This window comes from Dendronephthya gigantea, unplaced genomic scaffold (genome assembly GCF_004324835.1).
Source record: "Dendronephthya gigantea isolate DGI-Jeju-01 unplaced genomic scaffold, DenGig_1.0 000050F, whole genome shotgun sequence".
Lineage (NCBI taxonomy): Eukaryota > Metazoa > Cnidaria > Anthozoa > Malacalcyonacea > Nephtheidae > Dendronephthya > Dendronephthya gigantea.
In genome coordinates this window covers 340,338-363,824 of record NW_021163060.1, presented here as the reverse complement: position 1 = coordinate 363,824, position 23,487 = coordinate 340,338, and the positions used below count along the sequence as shown (strand labels likewise).

Sequence of the window (23,487 nt, the reverse complement as noted above, 5' to 3'; positions counted from 1 at the left end):
AAAGCCACGCTATTGGTTGTTGTAAAAAGTAAAGAATACTTTAGCATTTATATCTACCAATGGAATTACTTTAAAGCATTAAAAAATGTTAATATATTCAGTTGTGTTAGGTTCAACTGCGTGGCATATTTTATATATAGTTTATTTTTACTTCACCTCATCTATACATCACGACAGTTTCACAGCTCATGAAATTTTCTGTTGAATAAACATGTCGACGACAAACGTGTACTCTGAAGAAGAGTTGGGATACTTTAGATTGGCCAAAGGTGTCATCAACCATGCTACAACCGCACTAAGGAAATTATTTAGAAAGGAATGGAACAATGTTCACCGTCACAAGTCAGTTTGGCAAGATGATTACAGGAGTGGAACACAGTTGCTAGCCATGGAACAACCGTGTTCGCGTTTGCTTGACCCGAATTTCGCCAGCGATTATCAATCAATAAAAGATAAATTGCAACGAGGTGACACAGAAGATTGGGATGTTACAACGCTAGTTTTTGCTTTGCTTTACTCGGGTGCTTTGAGCGGCATACGGAATAATAGGGACCCTCACTGGAGAAGAATAAAAAGCGCAATATATGAAATAAAGGACATCAGAAACAAGGTTCTTTCCCATGTTGCTAAGGCGTCCGTCCCTCCGAGCGATTACAAGAGAATCTTTTTCAGGCTAGAAGACGCTGTGGAGGACTTACTCTCTCGTTCCGATCCTTTGGTTGAAAAATTGAAAACATTACGGTTAGAGACTGAATTCGTAACAGTCGATCTCATCAAGTACAAGAAGTTACTTCAAGACGACAACAAATCTTTGCTCAGACTGGAAAAAGATCTCGAAAGTTTGGAATACAAAATGAACATTTCTTCGGCGCCGGAGAAAAGGGAAACGAAACGCACGCTTGCTTCATTCGATAACGGCACAATTATTAAAAAAATCAGGCGTCGAGTTGATAGGATAGAGCGGGACTTGTCATCTGGTCCTGACGACTTAACGCCAGAGCGATTCAAACCATCCATTTTTCACAGCGCGAAATATATTCGTCTAATGGATAAGTCAAATTGCTTGGCAAGCAATTTTCGCTGGGAGGAGCTTGGTAATTTCCTGAAAGGTTTCAACGATGGTGAAGACATGGAAGCATTCGCAGGTATTCAAACAGCAGCGGCACTTAGTTACCGCTCAAGAAAAGGTGAATCCCTTAAGGTCCTCAACGATTTGATCCCAAAAGTCATATTTTGCAAACAGTACGGGTAAGTGTAGACTGTTATTTTGACTATATATTATTTGAAGGCCTGTTTCCCCTAAAACTTCCTGCGTAAGTAAGAAAACGATTTTGTTAAAAGCTGAGTAAAATAATTACCAAGACAATTCGACAATAGACAACGATAAACCAAGAATAAGTGCTGAAAACAAAGTAATTCCTGATAGAGTTGGCGATTTTTTTCGCGCCTTTTATATGCTTTCCTAAATAAACTCTATTGAATCTTCAGACGTATTTCTAATCTCCTTTCATTTAGCATGATAATGTTTTGTCAACCTACACGTTGATATAACAACCTATTGTCAATATTGATTTATCTACGCTTGTTCTCCCCGTTATGATTATATTAGGTGATTCATTAATCATTGATTGTTAAAATCATATGAAATTTGTTTGTAGAGTCGTATTGTTTGCCAGGATAAAGATATTCAAAGCGTATTACTTTCACGATTGTCTGGACGACGAATCGGCCATGAGGGAGGCAGACGAGGCTGAGATGATGCTTAGCCTTGGCGAATGTCATGAGGACATGGCTGAAATCCATTGCGCAAAAGCCAATATCATCTTATCGTCAAGGAAAAACAGTGAAGACGACCGGGAACGTATTCTGTATCATTTGGATAAATGCATTCATTTCTGTGAAAAAGCACCCGTTGATAAAAGCTCTGCATCCACTCAAGCCAAACTGCGCAAAGCTCTCTTTCAACTCGGCTATTATCAGCACGGGATTTTGGAAGAAGCGCCGAAACGCTCAGACGTAGACACTGCGAAGACCATTTTGGATCGTGTTGCCCAGCAGCCGGATATTCCAAAAAGAAGCGAGGTTTACTTGAAGTTTGGTCAAAGCCTACTTGCGTATCGTCAGGGGAACAAAGACAAGGCAACTAATATAGAAAAAACGCTAAGGCAAGAATGCAAGCACCTTGAGATCACTTTTGAAATAGAACAACTAGATATGCTAAAAACCTTAATACATGGTCGTACAGGAGGGGTGTCTGATACGGTTCACGGCCTGAAAAAGTGACGTATCATGAATCACAACGTAAAAAATGGCAAAAAATAGCAAAGATTAGGACGAATCAATAAAAACCAGCTATAGATACATATGAAATAAAACTACATATCCCTATCTAATATCAGTATATAAATTATATAACCGAAGATCGTATATTAGTCTATATTAAGACTATTAAAGACTATAAAAGAAATACGTGCTAGACAGACTAACAAAAGAGGATTTGTTCACGTAAAAGAAGTAGTGAAATCACGAATATCGGGGTTTAATTTAAGCTCTTCACGCGTCACGCAAAACGTAGCCGTTACGGATCACGAAAAGTATTTATTTGAAAACACGTTTCTCAGTAAATGAAATGATTAAATCACGTGTCACGAAAATACCCCTGTTAATATAGGAGCTTCGTACTGAAAAAGCTCGTAAACCGCTTCGCCGCATAACATTCGAATTTAGTTGCTAGGTTCAAGTTATTCCTAGTACCAAGGTAAAAAGAGTTTTTTTCGCAGAATTTCATTGACAAAAAGTTTCAACCAGGGCCGTTGCGCGCGTGGGGGGGTGTTGGAATGTGAGGGGTGTTAGCCCCCAGTTTTGGCAAGGTGTTGGGTTAGTAATTAAACCTGGTGTTTCATGTTCGTCGCCCCCCCCCAGCTAGTTAAGATAGCCACGCTACGCCCCCGGTTTCAACTGAGCAGTGAGCCCTGACGTGAAAATATTACAATCGTGTGATTTTTACTCAATGTCATTATCATTCGGCATGTCATCATTACTCATCAACTCGTAATCTTAGGGTGCTTTCCTTTATACGGTAAAAACGGCCAAACCGGTCCTGTTGTATTTTGGTACAGACAAATTACTGGTATTCTAGAGTGTTCCAAGAACTCTGCATTCAAGTATATCGTTATTTACATCTGACTAGCACAGAAAACGCAGTTTCACAATCACCGCTATATTCTTAACGAAATACTCTATTTCAATTCAAAATTGACCATTTTAGCTGTCTAAAGGAAAGCGCCCTTAGAAGGAACTATTGATTAGACATAATAATTGATATACCACCATTTTTCGGTTGAAAAAACTTGTATAATATCTCTAATCTCTTGATAAATTTAATAGTTCAAAAAGACAAAAAATATATATTTGGAAAGCAAGAAATGTAATTAAGAATACCAGGTTTAATTCAGGCTATTAAATCCAGTTTTAATTTCAGTATTTCAGTAATACCTTAATGAAAATTCTATATTACATGTCTATATATTATTCTAGTTACATACTATACATTTGTTATTATATTTATAATAATTAAGACATAAATATATTGCTTATAACTTGATTGACCACATCACTTTACAAAAGTTGTATTGAATCTGTGTTTTATGTAGATTTTTCTATTTCCCCGCAATTAACAATTTCCACTTTGGCTGATGCTCTCCCAGACTGAGAACCATATTCTTCCATTTTCCTGACAACCTATTTGAAGAGAAATGTTGAGTTAAGAGCTCTGCAAGCAGAACTTTTGCAACCACCAAGCATCAAGTCAAGATTCTTCATCTTCGCAACAGAAACTTGCCTTCATTCCTTCAACAACTTTACCAAAGACAACATGTCTACCATCCAGCCAGTGTGTCTTGATGGTGGTTATGAAAAACTGTGAGCAGTTTGTGTCCCCACCTGTGTTAGCCATGGAGAGTATACCTATGTACAAAAAGAGGTAAATTTTACCAATTTTACAGAAGATTGGGGTGGACCAGGTGACAACCATTAAGCAATGTTTCCTTGTTAGAATCCTTCAAACAGCAATGGACATTATACCTGGGCCAGTGTGCTTCAAAGTAAAATTCTCATCTGGAAACATTTTACCATAAATCGATTTGCTTTCACATTCATTTTCAACAATATCACCACCCTAAACAAATTCGCACAAGTTGTGTGTTGGTTACAATACCATACAATACCATGGTTGATGGGTTAAATGAGTGTACCCAGCTCAGGTTAAATTCAGGCTTTCAGCCGCTACCTGGATCATAAATCCTGGAATTATTTTGTGAAATGTTGATCCTTTGTAACCAAAACCCTTTTCTCCTGTGCAAAGAGCTCGGAAATTTTCTAGAAAAACAACACACTTTTATTCATTTGGATTCAAATTTTAGCTGCATTTGCATTCGGATTCTTAGCTCTTAATTCGTCATACACAGTTTGGCCCTAAAAATGTCACAACATGAGAAATGTGCCAGGGGGGCGCGTCCGGATCACGTTACTTCACCGTCCATCCCCCCCCGGAAAAATCCCGCCAAATTTGTCGCGAACTTCAAAACACTTACCAACAGTTTTCGGGACAATATCGGCGTGTAGCTAGAAAGTACAAGGATATTGGATCATTTTACTATTTTTACAGCGATGCCGACGAGTTACATTAAAACAATCGAGATAATGACGATACAATATCAATAAAAACAGTACAATATGGATTACCTCAAAGACGATCCGTCCTAACCGTTTGCCATCGCAATTAACGTCTAAAAAGCACCGTTTTTTAGACATTTCGATTCGAATGTCTCAAAATAAACGCAACTTGTGCTACAAACTGGCGCCCCAAAAGCTCAGAAAAAAATTCTTCTGCTTTTAGACATCAATGCTGAAACCATACGGTGGGATTTTAAGGAAGCCGGGCACTTCAAAATGTAAACAAAACCGCTAAAAACAAAGTTCGAATAAGGCGTGGCTTGTCCAAATTTGGATAGATTCTCTCTAATTTATGATAATTACCATCTCTAATTAATAATTCATTGCAAATTAGAACTTTCCAAGTAATGATGCGAGGAGAAACGCTCGTTTTTTCAAACAACACGAAAATATATCTTTTCTAAAAAGCTAACGTGGTCCACCGGTCGGGCGATGTTAATTCTTGGAAATATTCGGTAAAAATCTCTGAAAAATGTATTGATTATCATAAATTATTGTTTTGATCGCTCATCACTTTCCTACCCCCAGTGGGTAGACCGGGGCGGCCGGGTGTATCCCACAGGGATCGGTCGACCACGTGCTCTGGGAATAGCTTAAAAGGCGGAAACCTGACCCAATCTGTCTCTTGCCACTTGCTTTCATTTTGATGTTTATAAAGTTTCTGCAGTTTGTACGGCAAAATTCAACGATTATGTCTCGACCACGCGTATATTTCGACATGAGTGCTTCCGGGAACCCGTTAGGCCGCATTGTGATGGAGGTATGTACGAATATGTGCAGTATTTGAGTGTTTTTTGGGCGGCCATGTGGTTAAGAAATTATTCCAGCCGTTTCGCTCGCTTTCCGGTTCGTGTTGGTTTTAAAAACTTATTATTTGACTTTCTCTTTTTTAAACAGTTAAGAGCAGATGTGGTTCCCAAAACTGCAGGTATTTTAAAGCTATTTAATCTCGATTCTGTACAATTCTAAGTCAATATGTACTTAAAATTGTACTTTTATGGAATTGTCAATGATCGTCCTGCTAACGGGGGGAGGGGGGGGGGAGTGCATGAATCAAATCTAGGCTTGGTTTGAAAATATTTAGATCTCTTTTTGACAAGCAGAACTTTTAAGAATATCATAAACCTCAGATCTTCAAAATGGTTTACCAATGAACAGTTTTGAAGGGTTTCAAGGATATTACTAAAAAGTCCTTGCAAGATTATTCCTAATGAGTCGGGTTACTCAAGATTGAATGAAGAATTAGATGATTTTGAGGTATTAAAATGAGTCCAAAGACCAGAAAAACAGATACTGTTGTGAGGATGGCAACATGCCTGCCAAAACCATGTTGTATTCTGCTCATTTCAATACCTCAAAATCAGTTTATGCTTCCTTTAGTCTTAAGCTAAACAGGATCATATAAACAGCCCTTATTGGAAAATGTCTAAAATATAAGTAACCTTCTTTTCCCCAATAGAAAACTTCCGTGCTCTGTGCACTGGCGAAAAAGGATTTGGGTACAAGGGTTCTAGCTTCCATCGTGTTATTCCAAGTTTTATGTGTCAGGTATTGTAGAAATTTTTTATATCAGTAATGCCAAAATATTCTAAGAAGTGACTTGCTTTTGTTGAGGTCAATGCTTATTTCTTTCTACTCCTAGCTATTACAACAGATTTTATTTATTATAAGGTTCTTACTGATACAAAGTTCTGTTTCAATCAGCCACAATGTCAAGTAACAGTCATCCAAATTTGTATTTCAATTATTTATTTTAACAATTAAAAATATTCCACAGGGTGGTGATTTCACTCGTGGCAATGGAACTGGGGGCAAGTCTATCTATGGTGAGAAATTTGCGGATGAAAACTTCACATTGAAGCACACTGGACCAGGTATTTAATATTATTGCATTACTTTGAACTTGGTTAAGTTTCTAAGAAATGGGTCCTTGGAAGTGAATGTCGGTGGAACAGGGAAAATATGTCAAAAAAAGATTGTGTCAATATTTTGTAGTAAAAGTAAACTCTTCCAGGGTAAAACTATTCCCGAAATGAATATTTTATGAAATATTCCCGCATCCTGCATATGAATATTTTCAGAGAGTTATGCACCCCCCTGAATTTTGGCCACCCAAAAAATGGTAGAGCATATAAATCATTATTTTTGTTTGTTTGTTTCAATGTGTGATTCCCCTTAAAACCAATTTTATAGGTATTCTGTCGATGGCTAATGCTGGACCAGGTACAAATGGCTCGCAGTTCTTTATTTGCACAGCAAAGACAACTTGGCTGGATGGAAAACATGTTGTCTTTGGGTCTATAGTCGAAGGTATGGACGTGGTCAAGAAAATTGAATCGTACGGCAGCGATTCGGGAAAAACATCAAAGAAAATTGTGATTGATGATTGTGGACAATTGTAGACATTAGGAAATTTCTACCTCTTTTATTATATATGTGCATTAGTCTGTAAGTCTTTGCTTATTATGTTAATAAAACTCATTGTTTGAAAGAATTTGTCTCTGACTATGGAATTCTGGGTGATGGGATCCCATTCAATGTCAAGTATTAAAAACGATGTTGAAACTTTCGTATACTTGTAGGCACAAATTTAATGAAACTATCTAAACATTTCAATGAGATAATGATTAAACACTACCTAGTTCTAATAACTTCTTCGAAATAGTTAATAAGGTTACACAAGCCATAAATGTAATTTTCATCTGGGTCTTTGTGTTTCCCTATGTAAGTGTGAGCAAAGTCTACCAAATGTATGCTGACGTTTGGTTTTTTAAGCTTAATGCCAGTCTTATTACAAGAACTCTGCATGTCTCGACTTTCGTCTGAACCATTCACTTTCAATGGCCAATTCTGCATCAAATCATGTGTTTCTTCACCAATGTCGTTTTTCAGACTTTGGTTCTTTGAACTGTATGAATTTAGCATTTTATTGTCTTTCAAGGAGTTGTCAGGAGAATCTTCAATGCTTTCACCGATGCACCCTTCATCACCTTCATAAATAATTAGAACTGAGCTTGAATATAATCGAAGTATTCTTTGCTCAAAGGCCCAAAATTTAATAGTTTTTAGATGCTCTAGGATTTCCTCAAGATGAGCTGTTCCATATTCATCTGCCTGAAGGAATTCTTTAAGACCTACAAGATAATGTTAGCTTGCAAAGTTTGTCATATTTTATATTTATATTCATATAATTCATATGTTTCAGTGAAAAAAACTACCTGATAACACATCAGTGTGTGTCTTCAAATTCTTTCCAAATGACTTGTCATAGATCTTGTAATGCTTGCAAATTTTATTGAAAATTTTCATGCCAAGAATTCGGAAACCAAACATCTCTTGTTCAGGATATTTGCATATGGCCCGCTCTCGTTTAGCCTGCGTTGCCAAATGGTCTGTAATACATTTACCAATTTTGACATCAAGTATACAGGGCTTGTTAAAATGTCTTGTTAGGTTCTCCAAAACAATATATTTATCTGGTTGGAAATGTTACGGACATTATATTATTATATTTTTGTTGTATTTTCTTTGTCTTTATGGCTTTTAAAGTCAGTGGGATAAAATGGAAAAAAGATTTTAAGTTTTAAAGGATATCTCGGCCTTCCAATGGCATGTCTTGGGGAACTAGATGTTTAATGCCATAATATCTTGGAAGAAATTGTTGAAGTTTTGTTAATGTTGGATCTGGTGTTTATGTTCAAAGACAGTCTGATAGAAAACCACCTCTTGCTTGCCTCTCGGAGGTGCCTGGATTGGTTTGAGTAATTTCCCATCAGAATCGAGCAGCATGCCTGGAATTATATTAATACTTATGCAATCAAATATATTGATAGTGATCATAAATGGTGATTACTGATGAAACTGATCAATAATTAGAAGTAATATTGACAATAATTGATATGCTTAATTGATGATAGGTAACTGTTATCATTATAATCAATATTATGATCAATAATATTGATTGTGATAGAAAATAATTATATTCAATGTTATTAATTATTAATCAACATTAATTTAGAAATGAAAATGTGAAAATCTAGTTATTCTACAATGTTTATACAAATGAAAAAGTGAAAAGATATCCTATCGGATAATTTAATCGGACGTGCTGCTGTTTCAAAACAATAGGGTTAAATATACTTTATTAATATCAACTTAAAAGACTTTAATACCTTGATGTCCAGTCTCAAAACGATGGCCAGCAACCTGATGTCCATAGGCACTATAACCTTCGGGGATTTCTTTGCCATTTAAAAGCATTTTTTCTCTTAAAAACCTTTTAAAACATCTTCAAAATTCTCTTATTTCTTTCATAGACTTGGCTAATTATTTTCCAGCCGACTATCGCCAAAAAATGCCGGATATTTCTGTCTTTTGTCATAAATATCCGGATAAGAAAGACGACGGCTCCAATCAAAGTCTAGGAAATAAACGTGGCCGTAGTCAAGAAAGTATCTCCAGCCGGATTAACAGTGCTGTTGGGGTTTTTTGTACACAAAAACAAGCTAAGAAATAGATTTTAGAAAATAAACAGACTGCACAGACAAACAAACAAACATTTCCACGAAATAATCGCGCGTGCCACGCAAAATTGCCACGCAATTTGGCGCATGCTCACTCGGGAACCTTACGTAAGCAGCGAAGTGTTGGCGAAAATTTCTTAATAAATCCTGTCTCTTGCAAGCACAATTCGCGCAAGAAAATATGAAATTTTTAAGGTTATGGCAGGAAAAGGGCTAGGATCGGGAAAGGTCTATAAACTGCAAGTAAGCTTGAAGCTGTGAGAGGCGCCGATCGCGAAATATGAGCCAGGAACAGCCTCGAAATGGCGTCAACATCGTCCAAGGTGAAATGTCTTTGGTCGTGTCGGCTATGCGAAGAAACGCTCGCTGGGCTTCCCATAGCCATCAGGTATTCCTCTAAAGTTTTTTTTTACGTGTTTAATTCGGGTATCTAGTTTAGGTCTCTGTCGTCTTTGGGAAAATCGGTGAAATTCTAAACACTAAATTTGGTATTTTGTAAACAGCAACATCGAGAGAGCTTTAATTATATTTGCATCTCTTTAAATTAATGTTACTAATATTGTAGCATAAATGTTTTACCGTTAAGTTATTCCTCTATATTTATTTATACTTTTTGAAGCGATTTTTCTTGCATGTGATAGGAAGATTTCACGTTTTTTAAAGTAGATTATTGAATATGATCTAATAAGTGACAGCGTTCAATCATTTGAGCAGCTGTTGTATTTGAAAACTTTTCCAAAAAAAATCGCAGAAAAGGTCATAGGGCTAATGGCACAGAGGGCACTGATCTAGGAATGTCTTTCGAGATAATTCTAAGTATTCCAAGTATTGATCAATGGTCCATCCATGCTTATAGTACTAAGCTCTACTGTTATGATTCAATGCATTTAAAACACTATCTCTTACACTGGTGCATAAATCATTGTCTGCAAGGACATTTATTACATTTAATGGCCTTTAGAATTTGGTGAATTGCCCGCTAAAATAACTTGCTAAAATTTGTGCATGAAATTGTTTTGACTTTTTTTTTCATCTCATTTTCTTATGTTCATTACAATTGTTAAAATAAATTTATACATTATTACGAATGTAAAGTTCTGTTAGTCATTTTAATAGTAAGGTGTCATACACTCCAAGTCTCTTGTTGTTATTAAGTGTTTTGACTGTTATCTAGTCAAGAGGTCTAGTCCTGAAAATTGAGAGCATTTGTGCTTCTAAGCAAAGGCTAGCTCTCGACTGATCTATAAATTGTCTCAATTTAACAAGAGCTAGAACATTTGTTGAACGTAAATTCCCTCAGTGAAAATTGAGTTTTCACTGGGAAATTGAAACAAGCAAAATAATAGAGGTGTATTGTTTAAAACAGGATGAAGAGCAAGACCCATTACTTCACAGCTTCTCACAGCTCAAAGATGTCCTTAGTAGTATCTCAGGTAAACAATTTAATTGCCCTTTTAATGGCATTTATGTCAAACAGATCTGAACTATCTTTCTGTCCATTCAGCCTGACTTTCTTAAGAACAAAACCTGCTCTTGTCTAGATCTCCAAGAGGTTGATGTCATCGCCATTTTGGGGCCATTTCTTGATGTCATAAGATCCGAGGACACAACTGGACCGATCACTGGCTATGCACTCTCCGCTGTTAACAAGTTCCTATGCTATGGACTTATTGGTAAAGTTTGTTTAGAAAACTTCTGAGTACATTACATATGGAAGCATTTCTTAAATGACACTATGACAGTAAGTTCAACTCTACTCCATTCTCAGATCCAGCCTCCACAAGTACCCCATCTGGCATTGAGAGTCTTGCCGACGCTGTGACTCATGCAAGGTTTGTTGGTACTGACCCAAGCAGCGATGAAGTGGTCCTCATGAAAATACTTCAGGTTTTACGCACCCTGCTGTTGACACCTGTGGGCGCCCATCTGACGAACGAATCAGTCTGTGAGATAATGCAGTCTTGTTTTCGAATCTGTTTTGAACTGCGATTGAGTGGTAAGTGTTGGTACATCATTGTATTGGCTTATATTATTATTAAAGGAGCACTTTCCCCTCACATTTTACGATAAAATTTCAATGCGGGCTTCCTTTTGAATTTGTTTTGAACTGCAATTCAGTGGTAGATGGTACATTCCTGAATCTGCTTTAATAAAATATCCTACAGGCAGTGATTTCCTCTGACACTGGAAAATAGATTGTACGGTTTTCGGGATTGCAATTTGCCAAAGCAATTGGTATTGTCAATTACTTTTACGGATATCTAACCAACTGCATTGCTCCTCTTGTAGAATTGTTGCGTAGAACAGCTGAACAGACTTTAATGGACATGGTTCAGCTCCTGTCCTCAAGGTAATTTACAGTTTCCTGAAATATTCCTTGATTACTTAAGTGTTGTTGCAGCAGTTTCTATACCTCGTATACTTTCTAGATTATCTGTTTATGACATCTGTGAATCTTTATTTAGACTTCCTCAGTTGAAAGAAGAAGCTAAATCTGGCAATGTTCTTCCTAATATAAGACGGGTATGTATATTTTTAAAGCAATTTTATGGCAAGTCTCATACAAGTCTTTCTATGTCTGTGTAATACAGTAATGATCTATGATCTAATTTCATCTAGGTTTTTAAACGCTCTGGTGGCATATCGAAGCGGAGCAAAAAATCACCAAGACCCAAACGTGCAAGCTTTGCCGCCGCGGCCCCGGTCGACCCTCCAAACCCACCTACCGCTGAAGCCAGTCCCCCACCTACCACCGAGACTACCTTGTCAGCTTCTCCTCCAGGTGACAGAGTTCCAGCAACTCAACCTGAAGATGACATTGCAAAAGTGGAGGGGGGAGAGTGTCACCCTCCACCACCTGAGGACCCAGAGGGGAAATTGCCTCGTGAGGGATTGGCTCTTGATCTCACTGATCCTGGTGGAACCTCACAGAGGTGAAGAAGGGATATAGAGGGATGATAGGGAAGGGGTAGAAAGAGATGATAGGGAAGGGGTATAGAGGGATGATAGGGAAGGGATATAGAGGGATGATAGGGAGGAGTATAGAGGGATGATAGGCAAGGGGTATACAGGGATGATAGGGAAAGGATATATAGGGATGATAGGGAGGGGTATAGTTCATTGTTTAACGTGTTCCCTTCAAAGCATTCACCTCGAAATATTTCATCTCTAGCGCCGAGAACGATCCTTCAGGCGCAACGGAGACACCCAAGGATCTCTCGAGTCAGACTTGCGATTCCGTTGCGTCGCACTTGATGACAGATCCTCTTGAAGGGGAGCCTGGGACTGAGGATGACGTCATTGATAAGGTACGAAAACCCGGAAGGATTTCATTGGTCGAAGTAGGATGATCGCTAAAAGTCCAAAATGTCCGATCCAGTAGTGATGAATAAAATCATCCATCATGAGACAAAGTTGGGTTTAAAACTAACGAAAGTAGAAATGATTTCGCCTGATTATATTTGTCTATTGTTTTGGACTTCAGGAGGATCGAACTAGCAGCACTGTGACGGATGAAGACAGTGTGTTGGAACATGGTACATCAAGCGAGACAATCGACCAAGAAGAATCTGCGGAAACCAACCATGATGATGTGACTACTTCTGAATCCTTGACTGCGCACGAGGAATATATCAGTACCAAGGGAGTGAGGTTCACGCCAACTGAAGCACATAAGGAAGGTTTGTAATTGAATATCTCCGGCTTTAGTTGATCTACAGACATTGTAGAAAAGCCAAATGATGTCCTAAAACGTCTTATTTCAGGTCAGGGTCCTTTGGTTCCATACGGTTTGCCTTGTGTACGAGAACTGCTGAGATTTCTCATCTCTCTGATCAATCCTCACGACAGGTATAGTTCCTTAATAGTCTATGTTTTAGAAATAAGAATAGCACGAAAATATAAAGGGAAATCTCGGTCAGACATGAAAGTTTTGGAAAGGCGGAAAATCTTGGTGAGGCGGGAAAGCTCGACAAAGCGGGAAAACTTAGCTTGGCGGGAAAACGTCTGCTATAGTCGGGGAATTCCGTCAATCGGAAACATTCGGCTTAGGCGGGAAAGTTTGATTCAAATACTGAATGGGCCCAAATGAAAACCTCACTCCCCGTATTCCGTTTTTTCATTTGTTTTCTTTCCCTGGTAGACATAATTTGGAGCCTATGATTCATATTGGATTGTCATTACTTACTGTGGCGCTCGAGTCAGGAGCAGCTCATATCGGAGCGTTTCCATCACTCATGAATCTTGTCAGCGATGAAATGTGCAAGAACCTCTTCTTGGTAAGAACGGTACCGTTGCGTTTCGTGATTGGCTAATCTCTTTGATATAACGCATCTGATTGGTCCATTTTCCCTTAGCAGTTGTCGAGGTCAAATTTGAATAATACTGAACCAAAACATTTAGTTTTTATTAAAATTTTGAACAGAAGATAACGGATATCAATATAACCTTTTTTTCTCGCCTATAAACGTATTTTTTCGATCAATATCTTGTTTCATTTCCTAGTTACTTCAATGTGACGTTCACTCGTTATTTGCAATGGCTTTGCGGGTCTGTTTCTTGTTGTTCGAAGCGCTTCGAGGACATTTGAAACTACAGCTTGAGGTATGTTAAATTTCTCCGCAGTTCTATCATTTCGAAAGGCGGGAAAACTTGGCAAGGCGGGAAAACCTGCCTGGCGGGAAATTTGACAAAGCGGGAAAATTTGTCCAGGCGGGAAACTTGGCAGGGCGGGAAAAATTTTAATTTAAAATTCTTTTCGTTCTATTTAGTCGTATTTCAAGCGACTCTTGGAAATTTTGTCGTTGGATCATCAAGTTCTGCTCTTTGAAAAACGTGAATTAATCCTGGACAATATAAACCAGTTTTTCCACATTCAAAATTTGGTGTCGGAACTATACGTGAACTACGATTGTGATCTATATTGTGTTAATATATTTGAAGAATTGTGCAAAGCTCTTTCAAAGGTGAGCGGTTTATGATTGTATAAACTTCATGAATAACATTTGCTTGTTGTAAATTTGAGTAAGAGATACCATTCTTCGTTTCAGAATGCATTTCCTGCGGGGAGTTTGACAACTGCAAATGTTCCAGCTCTGGACGCATTACTTCAAGTTGTACATGTTATTGAGGCACATTGTCATCCTACCATACCTGTACCCAGTTCCCCCAAACCGGTTAAAGTGAAGCTGAGTAATAAAACAGGTATGATTGAGTTACTCTGGGATGAATTGTTTACGGATACTTGGGATCTTGTGAGGATAATGGCTGATGATAATGGTTGATTATAGTACATAGTTAATGGTAGCTGATTATAGTGATAAATGTTGATGATGGTGGTGGTTAGTGATAGTGGTGGATAATAGTGGTGGTTAATGATAGTGGTTGATAATGGTGGTGGTTAATGATAGTGGTGGATAATAGTGGTGGTTAATGATAGTGGTTGATAATGGTGGTGGTTAATGATAGTGGTTGATAATGGTGGTGGTTAATGATAGTGGTTGATAATGGTGGTGGTTAATGATAGTTGTTGATAATGGTGGTGGTTAATGGTGGTGGTTACTAGTGGTTGATAACGATGGTTGGTAATTGGTCATAATCCATCTGGGAACTAAAGCATGACCCCTACCCCTGCAGGTGATGATGACTCGGGTACGGATGAAAATGGTGACACTCCACCCTTCTCTCCAACCCCGCCACCCTCCTCCGGGTTTCTGATGGCGAGGAAAATGAAGGTTGGTTGCAGCAATGATTCTCACCCGCCGATCAGTGATGCAACATTTGATCAGGATGACGGTCTCACCCATTCCTCTGCGCTGGCGATAATGTTTGCTTCCTCCGTTCCAACACCCGATGATTTGGCACAGCTTAAACAGAAGAAGAAGGTATGTGGATAGATATGTGTATAGTTTAGTTTAGGTTTTCTCCTGTAGTAACACTGGATCAATAAGACACGATCTTTACTGGACCTCTAGGAAGAACAGTTTAGAACTGATAGAGTTATCCAGTATAAATAAAGTTAGTTTAGTTTAGGTTTCCTCCTGTAGTAACACTGGATCAATAAGAGATGATCCTTACTGGACCTCTAGGAAGAACAGTTTAGAACTGATAGAGCTATCCAGTATAAATAAAGTTAGTTTAGTTTAGGTTTCCTCCTGTAGTAACACTGGATCAATAAGAGATGATCCTTGGAGCTCTGGGAACGGGACCTCCAGGATAAACAGTTTTGATCTTATAGAGCTTCTTTATTTCTTACAGTTGTTACAGGCAGGTTCTGAACAATTTAATACAAAAGCAAAGAAAGGGCTGGAGTTTCTTCAGGAACATGGCTTCCTCAATAAACCAATACACCCAGAGGAACTCGCCAATCATCTTCGAGAGAACATAAGGCTGGATAAGAAAACGATAGGAGATTATATTGGGGACAGGAAGAATAGTAAAGTTCTACAAGCGTTTGTAAAGTGAGTGTATGGTGTTACAGTTTAACGTGGTGGTGTAAATGTTGCTGCAGCATGGTGTGGTGTGGTATGGTATGGTGTGGTATGGTATGGTATGGTATGGTATGGTATGGTATCGTATCGTATCGTATCGTATGGTGTGGTATGGCGTGGTATGGTATGGTATGGTGTGGTGTGGTATGCTATGGTATGCTATGCTATGGTATGGTATGGTATGGTATGGTATGGTATGGTATGGTATGGATTGAGTGGGATGATGGAATATGGTTTCATAGGATATTTTGGTTTGGTAAGTAAAAATGCTACTTGTTCATTTCAGCTCCTTCCACTTCAACGACATGAGAATCGACGAAGCTTTGCGAACATTTCTGGAAACGTTTCGACTTCCAGGAGAGGCACCGGTCATTCAACATATCTTGGAAGAATTCAGCGAAGGATATTTTGTAAGTTGTAATGCTAGACCGCAGCTGAACCTAGATAAAGGCAAATCACTTTACGATGACGAAAAGAACATCTGAGATGGTCTAGTTCAGGTCGTAATATATGTTTGTCTATCAACAGGCGTCTCATTCGGAAGTATTTGCAAATGCCGATGCAGCTTTCACACTGGCTTATGCTATCATCATGCTGAACGTCGACCAACACAACGCGAATATGAAGCAGCAGAAACCTATGACTGCCGAGGTATTTCATTTCAAAACAACTAAGCCTTAAGCAGTGAATGATAGGACGAGATTAATTAGGACTCTTTCGGCGGTCATTGTCAAAAGCTCCTAATATTGTTGTCTTACACTGAAATCCTCTGCAAGGCCGTGCTTCGAAAATACAAAACGTTTATTCTTTTCGAACGATGTGTAGGATTTCAAGCGAAATCTTCGTCGTTGCAATGGCCAGAGTGACTATCCCGCTGAATTGTTGGACGAAATCTATCAAGCTATCAGGTATTAAAATGGAGAATAGCATGTTCACTTGATTGTCACGCTTAATTGTACTATAAATGGGGAAAAAACAACGAGATATTTAAAAACTGTATAAAATATTTCAATTCTCGAATCCCTGACGAATGCCTTTTTCTCAATGCCCTTTGATTGGGAAATTGAGTTTCGTTTTTCGTCGATTTTAGAAATGAAGAGATAGTGATGCCATCGGAGCGCACAGGGCGCATTAAGGAGAATTACGACTGGAAGGTAAGTAAATAGGGACAAGGCTCTTTCTTGATTCGTATCTTTTTAGCATCTGACTGATTCTCGACCATCTCTCTTCACCGATGCGTTTAGGTTTTATTGCGACGTAGCACAAAGCCCGAGGGGAAATACCTGCTCGTGTCTGGCAGCACGTTCGATCAAGATCTCTTTGTTATGATCTGGGGTCCAACCGTCGCCGCTCTCTCCTCCGTCTATGATAACTGCCTGGAGAAAACCGTCGTACAGAAAGCAATCAGTGGCTTCAGGTTGGTTTTCCTGTATACGTGTTAGTTAACCCAGGGATGGGGGACCCCACGCCCCTAGGTGGTGTCCATTAGAGGGGGGGGCGGGGTGAAAGTGTGAACTAAACTTTGTTGGGTTTAAAGAGTCAAGAGTGAGTGTCAACAGTCATGTTTTGCATCGTTAAATAATGTTCAAATGCAGACCAGGAAATTCTTCCTATACAGAAAAAGCGATGCAAAAAGATTCTTCGGTGTAACTTCAGTAGAGACAAATTAAAATGAACAATCATTTCAATAGGATTATCGAGCTTTCGTATGGATGCAAAAACGACATTTGACTTGAATGCTCGATCATCAAAAATGGACGCGAAGTCGATTCAACCGTGCAAGGCATGAGAGTTTACATCTTGTAAAGATATTCAGAGTATTTCGTGATTTCCTTTATCCCGTTGTCCTTTAGAAAATGTGCTCTCATCTCTGCCCACTACGGGCTTAGCGATGTTTTCGATAATCTGGTCATATCGCTGTGCAAATTCACGACGCTTCTCAACGCCCCGGAGACTGGCGAGAACCTACCGCTGTCGTTTGGCGTGAACCTGAAGGCTCAGCTTGCAGCACGAACGATGTTCGCGCTCGCGTATCGCCATGGTGATATATTGCGTGAGGGATGGCAGAATATCCTCGACTGCATGCTGCAACTGTATCGGGCGAAGATGTTACCTACATCTATGGTCGAGGTAAATATCCTCTGGAAAGTTTTCGAAAGTTTCGCTTAGAGCTAGTTTGTTTTATAGGGAATTCTTTATGTTTATTTTGAATATAGTGTAACAAATTCTCTGATAGGGTGTTCACACTGCACAGACAGTCCTTGAGTTTCGTTTTGTAAAATCGAGTAATGAAATATATTCCTCCTATATCGTAAAATTTATCCTCAAAATTCTTGGAAAAAGTTCGAAAACTCATGTTGAAATTAGAAAAAGATCCACCCACAATCGTAGAATTGAACACTTAGTAGAATTCTGTACACTTCAGGATACAGTTTTATTCACAATTAGTACAAAATTCAGGTTGTTCTACCTTTGTTCTGAACACCAACGATTTGTGTCCCTCGTGTTCCGATATGTATCCCCAACATTTACATTTATCCCCTGCAAGGTTGAAGATTTTGTTGATCAAAGCGGGAAGATTTGTCTAATTCGCGAGGAGCTTCCCGTAGCGAGGTAAAAATGTAGACTAGTTATTCAAGGCGCTGGTACACCATGCAACTTCCTTGCAACTTGCAATGCAATTATATTTTGAGGAATGTTAATTTGTAAAGAGTGTTCGAAATGCTATGAAAACGTTAGCGGGTCGTAAGCAATGTACGTATTTGACAACTTTAGATACCTCAGGAGTAGAATTGCATTGCAAGGAAAGTTGCATAGTGTAACACCGACTTTAGACATTTCTGAGTACGTTTACCCGACGGGAATGTTTCACGTTTGACTTCTATATGTTTGTGATGGTTTCACAGACCCGATTCGTCAATTTTCTCGTCGTTCTACCAATATTTCCAAATGAATTCTGAACCGTCAAACGGCCGAAATCAGGGGGGCGAAGATAAAGAAGCCGAAGAAAAGGCGTACACTTGTATCAAGGTTGGTGAAAAAATATTTTTTGAATTTAAAGGGTTCTTCACCCATGCACATCTCTACGAAGTTTTAAGGCTATGTAAAAGGTAGACTCAGTCATTTTGTGGTCATACATGTCTCTTATCTTATTCCTCTGTGTTGCAGGATTGTCGCCCGGAACTGTTGATCATCGAGAGCAAGTTCTTACGTTCTGATTCGCTTCACGAGCTTGTTAAGGTAACTAACTTTATTTATACTAGATAGCTCTATCAGTTCTGTTCTTCCTAGAGGTCCAGTAAAGATCATCTCTTATTCATCCAGTGTTACTACAGGAGGAAACCTAAACTAAACTAACTTTATTTATACTGGATAGCTCTATCAGTTCTAAACTGTTCTTCCTAGAGATCCAGTAAGGATCATCTCTTATTGATCCAGTGTTACTACAGGAGGAAACCTAAACTAAACTAACTTTATTTATACTGGATACCTCTATCAGTTCTAAACTGTTCTTCCTAGAAGTCCAGTAAGGATCATCTCTTATTGATCCAGTGTTACTACAGAAGGAAACCTAAACTAAACTAACTTCATTGACACTGGATAACTCTATCAGTTCTAAACTGTTCTTCCAACGGATCATCACTTTCACAAATAACGATGCATCATTATTCACTTCCTCTAGGCTCTAATATTCGCCTCACAAGGCCCTGACAAACAAGACCACTTGACCAGTGTTTACGACGAAGACTCGGCGGTGTTCTTTCTCGAACAACTCATCAGTTTAACTTTACAGAATCGGTAAGCACCCTTTAGTTGTCCTTTTTTTACTCTTTAGTTGCCTTTGGTTCTACTACAGATGTTACATTATAAAAAGGAATATTCCCACCACGTTCTTTCAGCGACCGGGTTTCTCTGCTTTGGGCAAACGTTCGAGATCATCTGTCAAGCATTATAATCAACAGCACTAAATGCAGGTAAGATGTGGTTAGTATAATTCACTGTAGGAAAAGTAGAACCAACCCTAGCCCCGACCTCGACTAACTTTCCTAAATTACCCGGCAAAGGCCGGTTGTATAAAAGACTAGTTAACGTTTAACTGTAGTTAAAGCCAGAATTGGCTAATCAGGGTCGTGTATTTATGAGTTAACTAGGATTTAACTATGCAAAATGTAGTTAAAGAGTTTTATGTTTTATACAACCATCCCCTGTACTGTAGTTTTGATTTTAATTTTGTTTTTGTCTACTTTTTATAGCTTCCTACTCGAGCGCACCGTCGTTGGTCTTCTCCGTTTGGCCGTTCGTCTTCTCCGCAAGGAAGAAATCTCGGGCCAGGTCCTTGGCGCTTTGCGCGTCCTGCTCATGATGCCGCTGACCATACTCCAAGCATGCGGGCGTCACATCTCGTACGGCCTTCACGAGCTACTCCGGACGAACGCGGCGAGCATCCGAACCGCATGCGATTGGACGACCATTTTCACCCTCCTGGAATGCGTGGGGGCCGGAGTGTGCCCCCCAACTGTCGCCCCTGGTCCGTCTTCTTCGTTCGTGACCCTCAACAAGGACGGTGTTGAAGAGGACTTGGCTGAGCCGGTGACGTCATCGGATAATGACGAAACCAAAACGCTGTCTACGAGCAGCGATAGTCTTACTAATGGGACGAATGGGGATTCATGGCTACTCATAGGGAAAGATGGGGTGGAAGTGTCCTCGAAGAATCAATATAATTTAACTATAAATGAGACGTTGGGCAAACACGATAGCAGGTCTTTCGTGAAGTCGTGCCAGTCTCTCTCGTTCATACTGCGTGACGCGAAACACGTTTCCGCGGAGAACTTTTTGCGTTGCGTGCACGCGGTGCGCGTTTTCGGCGAGGCTCTTGTCGACGGTGGCCAGGGTAAGAGACTTCCCGAGCACCCGACGAAAGTCGTCGATCAACGCCGAGGAAGCTCGTCGAAGCCGGCGAAGCGAACTTCGAGTAAACTCAAAAAGCCGAGCCCTAGCCTGAGAACCCGAAAAGGCGGGAAATCCTTAAATTCGGGCGTCAGCGAAGATGAGGTGGAAATCTGTGAAACTATAAACCAAACCTACGACGCCATGTCTTTGCAATTGATTGAACTCATTTATACGTTACACACGAATGCCTCGTCGTATTTCCCCGAGACGAAAGAGGACGGTGAGGACGAGAACTTATTGGAGGCTTGTTTGCTCTGGACCAAATGCTGGTGTCCGCTGCTCCAAGGTATCGCGCAGCTCTGCTGCGATATCAGGAAGGAAGTGCGCATGTCTGCACTGACGTATCTGCAAAGAGCGTTACTGGTACGAGATCTGCACTCCCTCGGAGCGCTGGAGTGGGAGGCTTGTTTCAATAAGGTAACAGTGAATTGACATTTAAAATTGTGGACTGAGAAAATTGACATGATTCACCACAGTTAGCTTGATTAGACTAAATTATTTTATTCTTGTCCATATATCTATGTCCAGGATGTCCATCTTTAGTTCTTTCTAATTGTGATCTGTGTATAGGTGCTATTTCCAATGTTATCGAAGCTCCTGTGTGTGAGCAACCAGAACGATACGGTTGGTTTGGAAGAAACGAGAATGCGGGCTGCAACGTTGCTAAGCAAGGTAGTATTCAGTTACCCAGCACAAATCATTTAGTTCAGGTTTCCTCCTGTAGTTACACTGGATCAATAAGAGATGATCCTTACTGGACTTCTAAGAAGAACAGTTTAGAACTGATAGAGCTATCCATTATAAATAAAGTTAGTTTAGTTTAGGTTTTCTCCTTTAGTAACACGGAATCATTAAGAGATGATCCTTACTGGACCTCCAGGAAGAACATTTTAGAACTGAAAGAGCTGACACTCAAACTCTATTAACAAACGTTGTTTAATTTTAGGTTTTCCTTCAACATCTGAACGTGCTTTTATCACTGTCAACGTTTACTGCTCTGTGGCTGACCATCTTGGATTTTATGGACAAGTATATGCATTCTGATGAGAGCGATCTTTTGGTGAGATCTTTTGATAGTGTTACAAATAAGACAGATTGATGAGATATATGTATTACATCAGTCAATGTAAATTCAGTCTAGTTATGTCACGTCGGAGAGCTGCATGTTCACAGGAGATGCACTTTACTCAATGTTTTTTGGCTTTTAAATATTTGCCTTCACTAGTCCGAAGCTATTCCTGAGTCGCTCAAGAACATGCTTCTGGTGATGTCAACCGCTGGTATTTTCCACGACGACGATGCCGAGCCAAACGCCTCGACCGCTGACCGACATTATACCGCGCTGTGGCAAGTGACGTGGGAACGAATCGATTGCTTCTTGCCCAATCTAAAAACAGATTTGTTCTTAAACAGGGCGCGGCCATCCTCTCCCTCGCCCCCACCGGCTACTAGGGAAGACAAGGCGAGTGGGGAAGAGGAGGTTAAGAATCCAGTAACTGTTGAGAGTCCAGAGGAAACTGTAGCAACTATCACAGTTACTGCTGATGAGACGCAGGAGACTGAAGGTAGTAAATAATACCTGGAGTGTTGTTTTTTGTGAAAAATTTAGTCTGGGTTTGGTTTATATTTTTGAATTATTCTTTTATATAGCTGTGCCCACCCCTAAATCTCCCCCCACGCCCCGAGCAAGCTCTCCTCTGCTTGCAAATCACGAGGGTATTGGATCACCCTCCCAAGTTTGTGTCGTCCTGCAACCCCCACTGCCCTCCTTGGCTGGCAGTCGGAGTTCCTCCCCTACACAGAAGGGCTCTTTATCCGATGTGGCGCAAACCCCACCGGCATCTATGCCCATCATTCTCGCACCCAGTCCTCTCTCAAGGCTGCCGTTGTCACAGGAGACCGTAATCGGCGTATCCACGAATGAGAGCAGCATTCCTCTCACGGAACCTCTGACGAATTCCACCGAAGATGACAGCTCGGCAACTCTCGAGAAGACGTCGGATATTCGGGATGTTTAGTGAAAAATTCAACAAATTCAATGTTATTTAAATTCCAACAAGGTTTCACGGCTTGCGTTTAAGTCGTCGAACTAAATTCTAAAAATATATAAAAAATTTAAGAAATTTTGTCAAGTTTACCTATCGCTTCGAGATCACGCTAATTTTACAAAATTCTCATATAAATTCATAGAAATTGTACTCTTAAACTAATTTAACATTAATGTATGCACTATTTTCAGGAACTGATACGATACTTATGGTGCGTTTTAACCCAAATCCCGGTAGCATTCTTTCATCTTATGTTAAACTGTTTCCCCATTTGAGTGATTTGACCTGGAATAAGGAAGTTGACGAAACTCCATTGAAAACTCTCGCCTACCAACAAGAGCTTTACAATTTGGCTGCGTCGATTTTAAACCAGCCCAGCAGTAAGGTTAGGTAGAATTTGTGAATTTGAAAATACCTATTTTACTTCTGAGAAATAAACCGTTATTTTAACCACAAATTTGTTAGACTCTTTTTAAGTCGAAAAAACGACGTGTTAGACAGTCTATTTTGTACGATGGATGGTGGGTTTATGCACAGTTAATAGAGACGACATAAAACTACAATACCATTCATTAACTACGTTAAATGTATTTATTATTAAATAATAAAGGAAGTTAATGTTATACGGGTCTTCGTATCGTAGTGTCGCGGGTCCTAGGACGCTTGTCCGGTCGGCTACTTGCCCCCTCCGGTGAGTACAAATATGAGCCCAGTTTGCCTGATCGAGTTGTTAGTTGCTTG

General features: G+C 39.6%; 5 protein-coding genes across 5 annotated transcripts; 3 read left to right on the top strand and 2 right to left on the bottom strand.

The window, feature by feature from the left end:
* Nucleotides 1-211: 211 nt before the first annotated feature.
* On the top strand, nucleotides 212-2,317 carry LOC114528382. The gene is made up of 2 exons (XM_028549999.1): nucleotides 212-1,248; nucleotides 1,659-2,317. The coding sequence occupies exons 1-2, from the start codon at nucleotides 212-214 to the stop codon at nucleotides 2,281-2,283; spliced, it is 1,662 nt and encodes a 553-aa protein (XP_028405800.1). The 3' UTR covers nucleotides 2,284-2,317.
* Nucleotides 2,318-3,594: 1,277 nt separating this feature from the next.
* On the bottom strand, nucleotides 3,595-4,951 carry LOC114528566 (peptidyl-prolyl cis-trans isomerase-like). The gene is made up of 6 exons (XM_028550231.1): nucleotides 4,744-4,951; nucleotides 4,593-4,623; nucleotides 4,289-4,377; nucleotides 4,084-4,177; nucleotides 3,842-3,966; nucleotides 3,595-3,741 (listed from the first exon to the last, which is right to left on the bottom strand). Exons 1-6 carry the CDS (start codon nucleotides 4,810-4,812, stop codon nucleotides 3,646-3,648), a joined length of 504 nt encoding a protein of 167 aa, XP_028406032.1. The 5' UTR covers nucleotides 4,813-4,951; the 3' UTR covers nucleotides 3,595-3,645.
* Nucleotides 4,952-5,328: 377 nt separating this feature from the next.
* Nucleotides 5,329-7,228, top strand: LOC114528565 (peptidyl-prolyl cis-trans isomerase). The gene is made up of 5 exons (XM_028550230.1): nucleotides 5,329-5,494; nucleotides 5,632-5,662; nucleotides 6,194-6,282; nucleotides 6,512-6,608; nucleotides 6,928-7,228. The coding sequence occupies exons 1-5, from the start codon at nucleotides 5,381-5,383 to the stop codon at nucleotides 7,134-7,136; spliced, it is 540 nt and encodes a 179-aa protein (XP_028406031.1). The 5' UTR covers nucleotides 5,329-5,380; the 3' UTR covers nucleotides 7,137-7,228.
* A 95-nt stretch (nucleotides 7,229-7,323) lies between these two features.
* On the bottom strand, nucleotides 7,324-9,070 carry LOC114528564 (inositol polyphosphate multikinase-like). Its single transcript, XM_028550229.1, is given in 5 exon segments — nucleotides 7,324-7,868; nucleotides 7,953-8,213; nucleotides 8,329-8,418; nucleotides 8,421-8,525; nucleotides 8,907-9,070. Coding segments are annotated over 5 exon segments (1,044 nt in total). The 5' UTR covers nucleotides 8,995-9,070; the 3' UTR covers nucleotides 7,324-7,368.
* A 290-nt stretch (nucleotides 9,071-9,360) lies between these two features.
* LOC114528563 (Golgi-specific brefeldin A-resistance guanine nucleotide exchange factor 1-like) lies at nucleotides 9,361-23,194 on the top strand. The gene is made up of 32 exons (XM_028550228.1): nucleotides 9,361-9,645; nucleotides 10,624-10,690; nucleotides 10,799-10,930; nucleotides 11,026-11,253; nucleotides 11,547-11,607; nucleotides 11,723-11,780; nucleotides 11,877-12,190; nucleotides 12,430-12,565; nucleotides 12,742-12,937; nucleotides 13,022-13,106; nucleotides 13,399-13,534; nucleotides 13,761-13,859; nucleotides 14,027-14,221; nucleotides 14,306-14,459; nucleotides 14,892-15,139; nucleotides 15,513-15,715; nucleotides 16,032-16,155; nucleotides 16,274-16,396; nucleotides 16,571-16,653; nucleotides 16,836-16,899; nucleotides 16,990-17,162; nucleotides 17,599-17,875; nucleotides 18,294-18,358; nucleotides 18,652-18,775; nucleotides 18,914-18,985; nucleotides 19,428-19,543; nucleotides 19,645-19,719; nucleotides 19,999-21,115; nucleotides 21,269-21,370; nucleotides 21,645-21,758; nucleotides 21,924-22,263; nucleotides 22,349-23,194. Exons 1-32 carry the CDS (start codon nucleotides 9,538-9,540, stop codon nucleotides 22,714-22,716), a joined length of 5,757 nt encoding a protein of 1,918 aa, XP_028406029.1. The 5' UTR covers nucleotides 9,361-9,537; the 3' UTR covers nucleotides 22,717-23,194.
* The last annotated feature ends 293 nt before the right edge of the window (nucleotides 23,195-23,487 follow it).

Excerpts from the sequence above, each read along its gene's own strand:
- LOC114528382 (XM_028549999.1), top strand. The coding sequence starts at position 212 with ATGTCGACGACAAACGTGTACTCTGAAGAAGAGTTGGGATACTTTAGA. Across the intron at positions 1,249-1,658 it reads ATATTTTGCAAACAGTACGG|AGTCGTATTGTTTGCCAGGA; the intron begins GTAAGTGTAGAC and ends ATTTGTTTGTAG.
- LOC114528566 (XM_028550231.1), bottom strand. The coding sequence starts at position 4,812 with ATGTCTAAAAAACGGTGCTTTTTAGACGTTAATTGCGATGGCAAACGG. Across the intron at positions 4,624-4,743 it reads TAGGACGGATCGTCTTTGAG|CTACACGCCGATATTGTCCC; the intron begins GTAATCCATATT and ends TGTACTTTCTAG. Across the intron at positions 4,378-4,592 it reads TATTGTCCCGAAAACTGTTG|AAAATTTCCGAGCTCTTTGC; the intron begins GTAAGTGTTTTG and ends TTGTTTTTCTAG.
- LOC114528565 (XM_028550230.1), top strand. The coding sequence starts at position 5,381 with ATGTTTATAAAGTTTCTGCAGTTTGTACGGCAAAATTCAACGATTATG. Across the intron at positions 5,663-6,193 it reads TGTGGTTCCCAAAACTGCAG|AAAACTTCCGTGCTCTGTGC; the intron begins GTATTTTAAAGC and ends TTTCCCCAATAG. Across the intron at positions 6,609-6,927 it reads ATTGAAGCACACTGGACCAG|GTATTCTGTCGATGGCTAAT; the intron begins GTATTTAATATT and ends CCAATTTTATAG.
- LOC114528563 (XM_028550228.1), top strand. The coding sequence starts at position 9,538 with ATGAGCCAGGAACAGCCTCGAAATGGCGTCAACATCGTCCAAGGTGAA. Across the intron at positions 9,646-10,623 it reads GGGCTTCCCATAGCCATCAG|GATGAAGAGCAAGACCCATT; the intron begins GTATTCCTCTAA and ends TGTTTAAAACAG. Across the intron at positions 17,163-17,598 it reads AAAGCAATCAGTGGCTTCAG|AAAATGTGCTCTCATCTCTG; the intron begins GTTGGTTTTCCT and ends GTTGTCCTTTAG.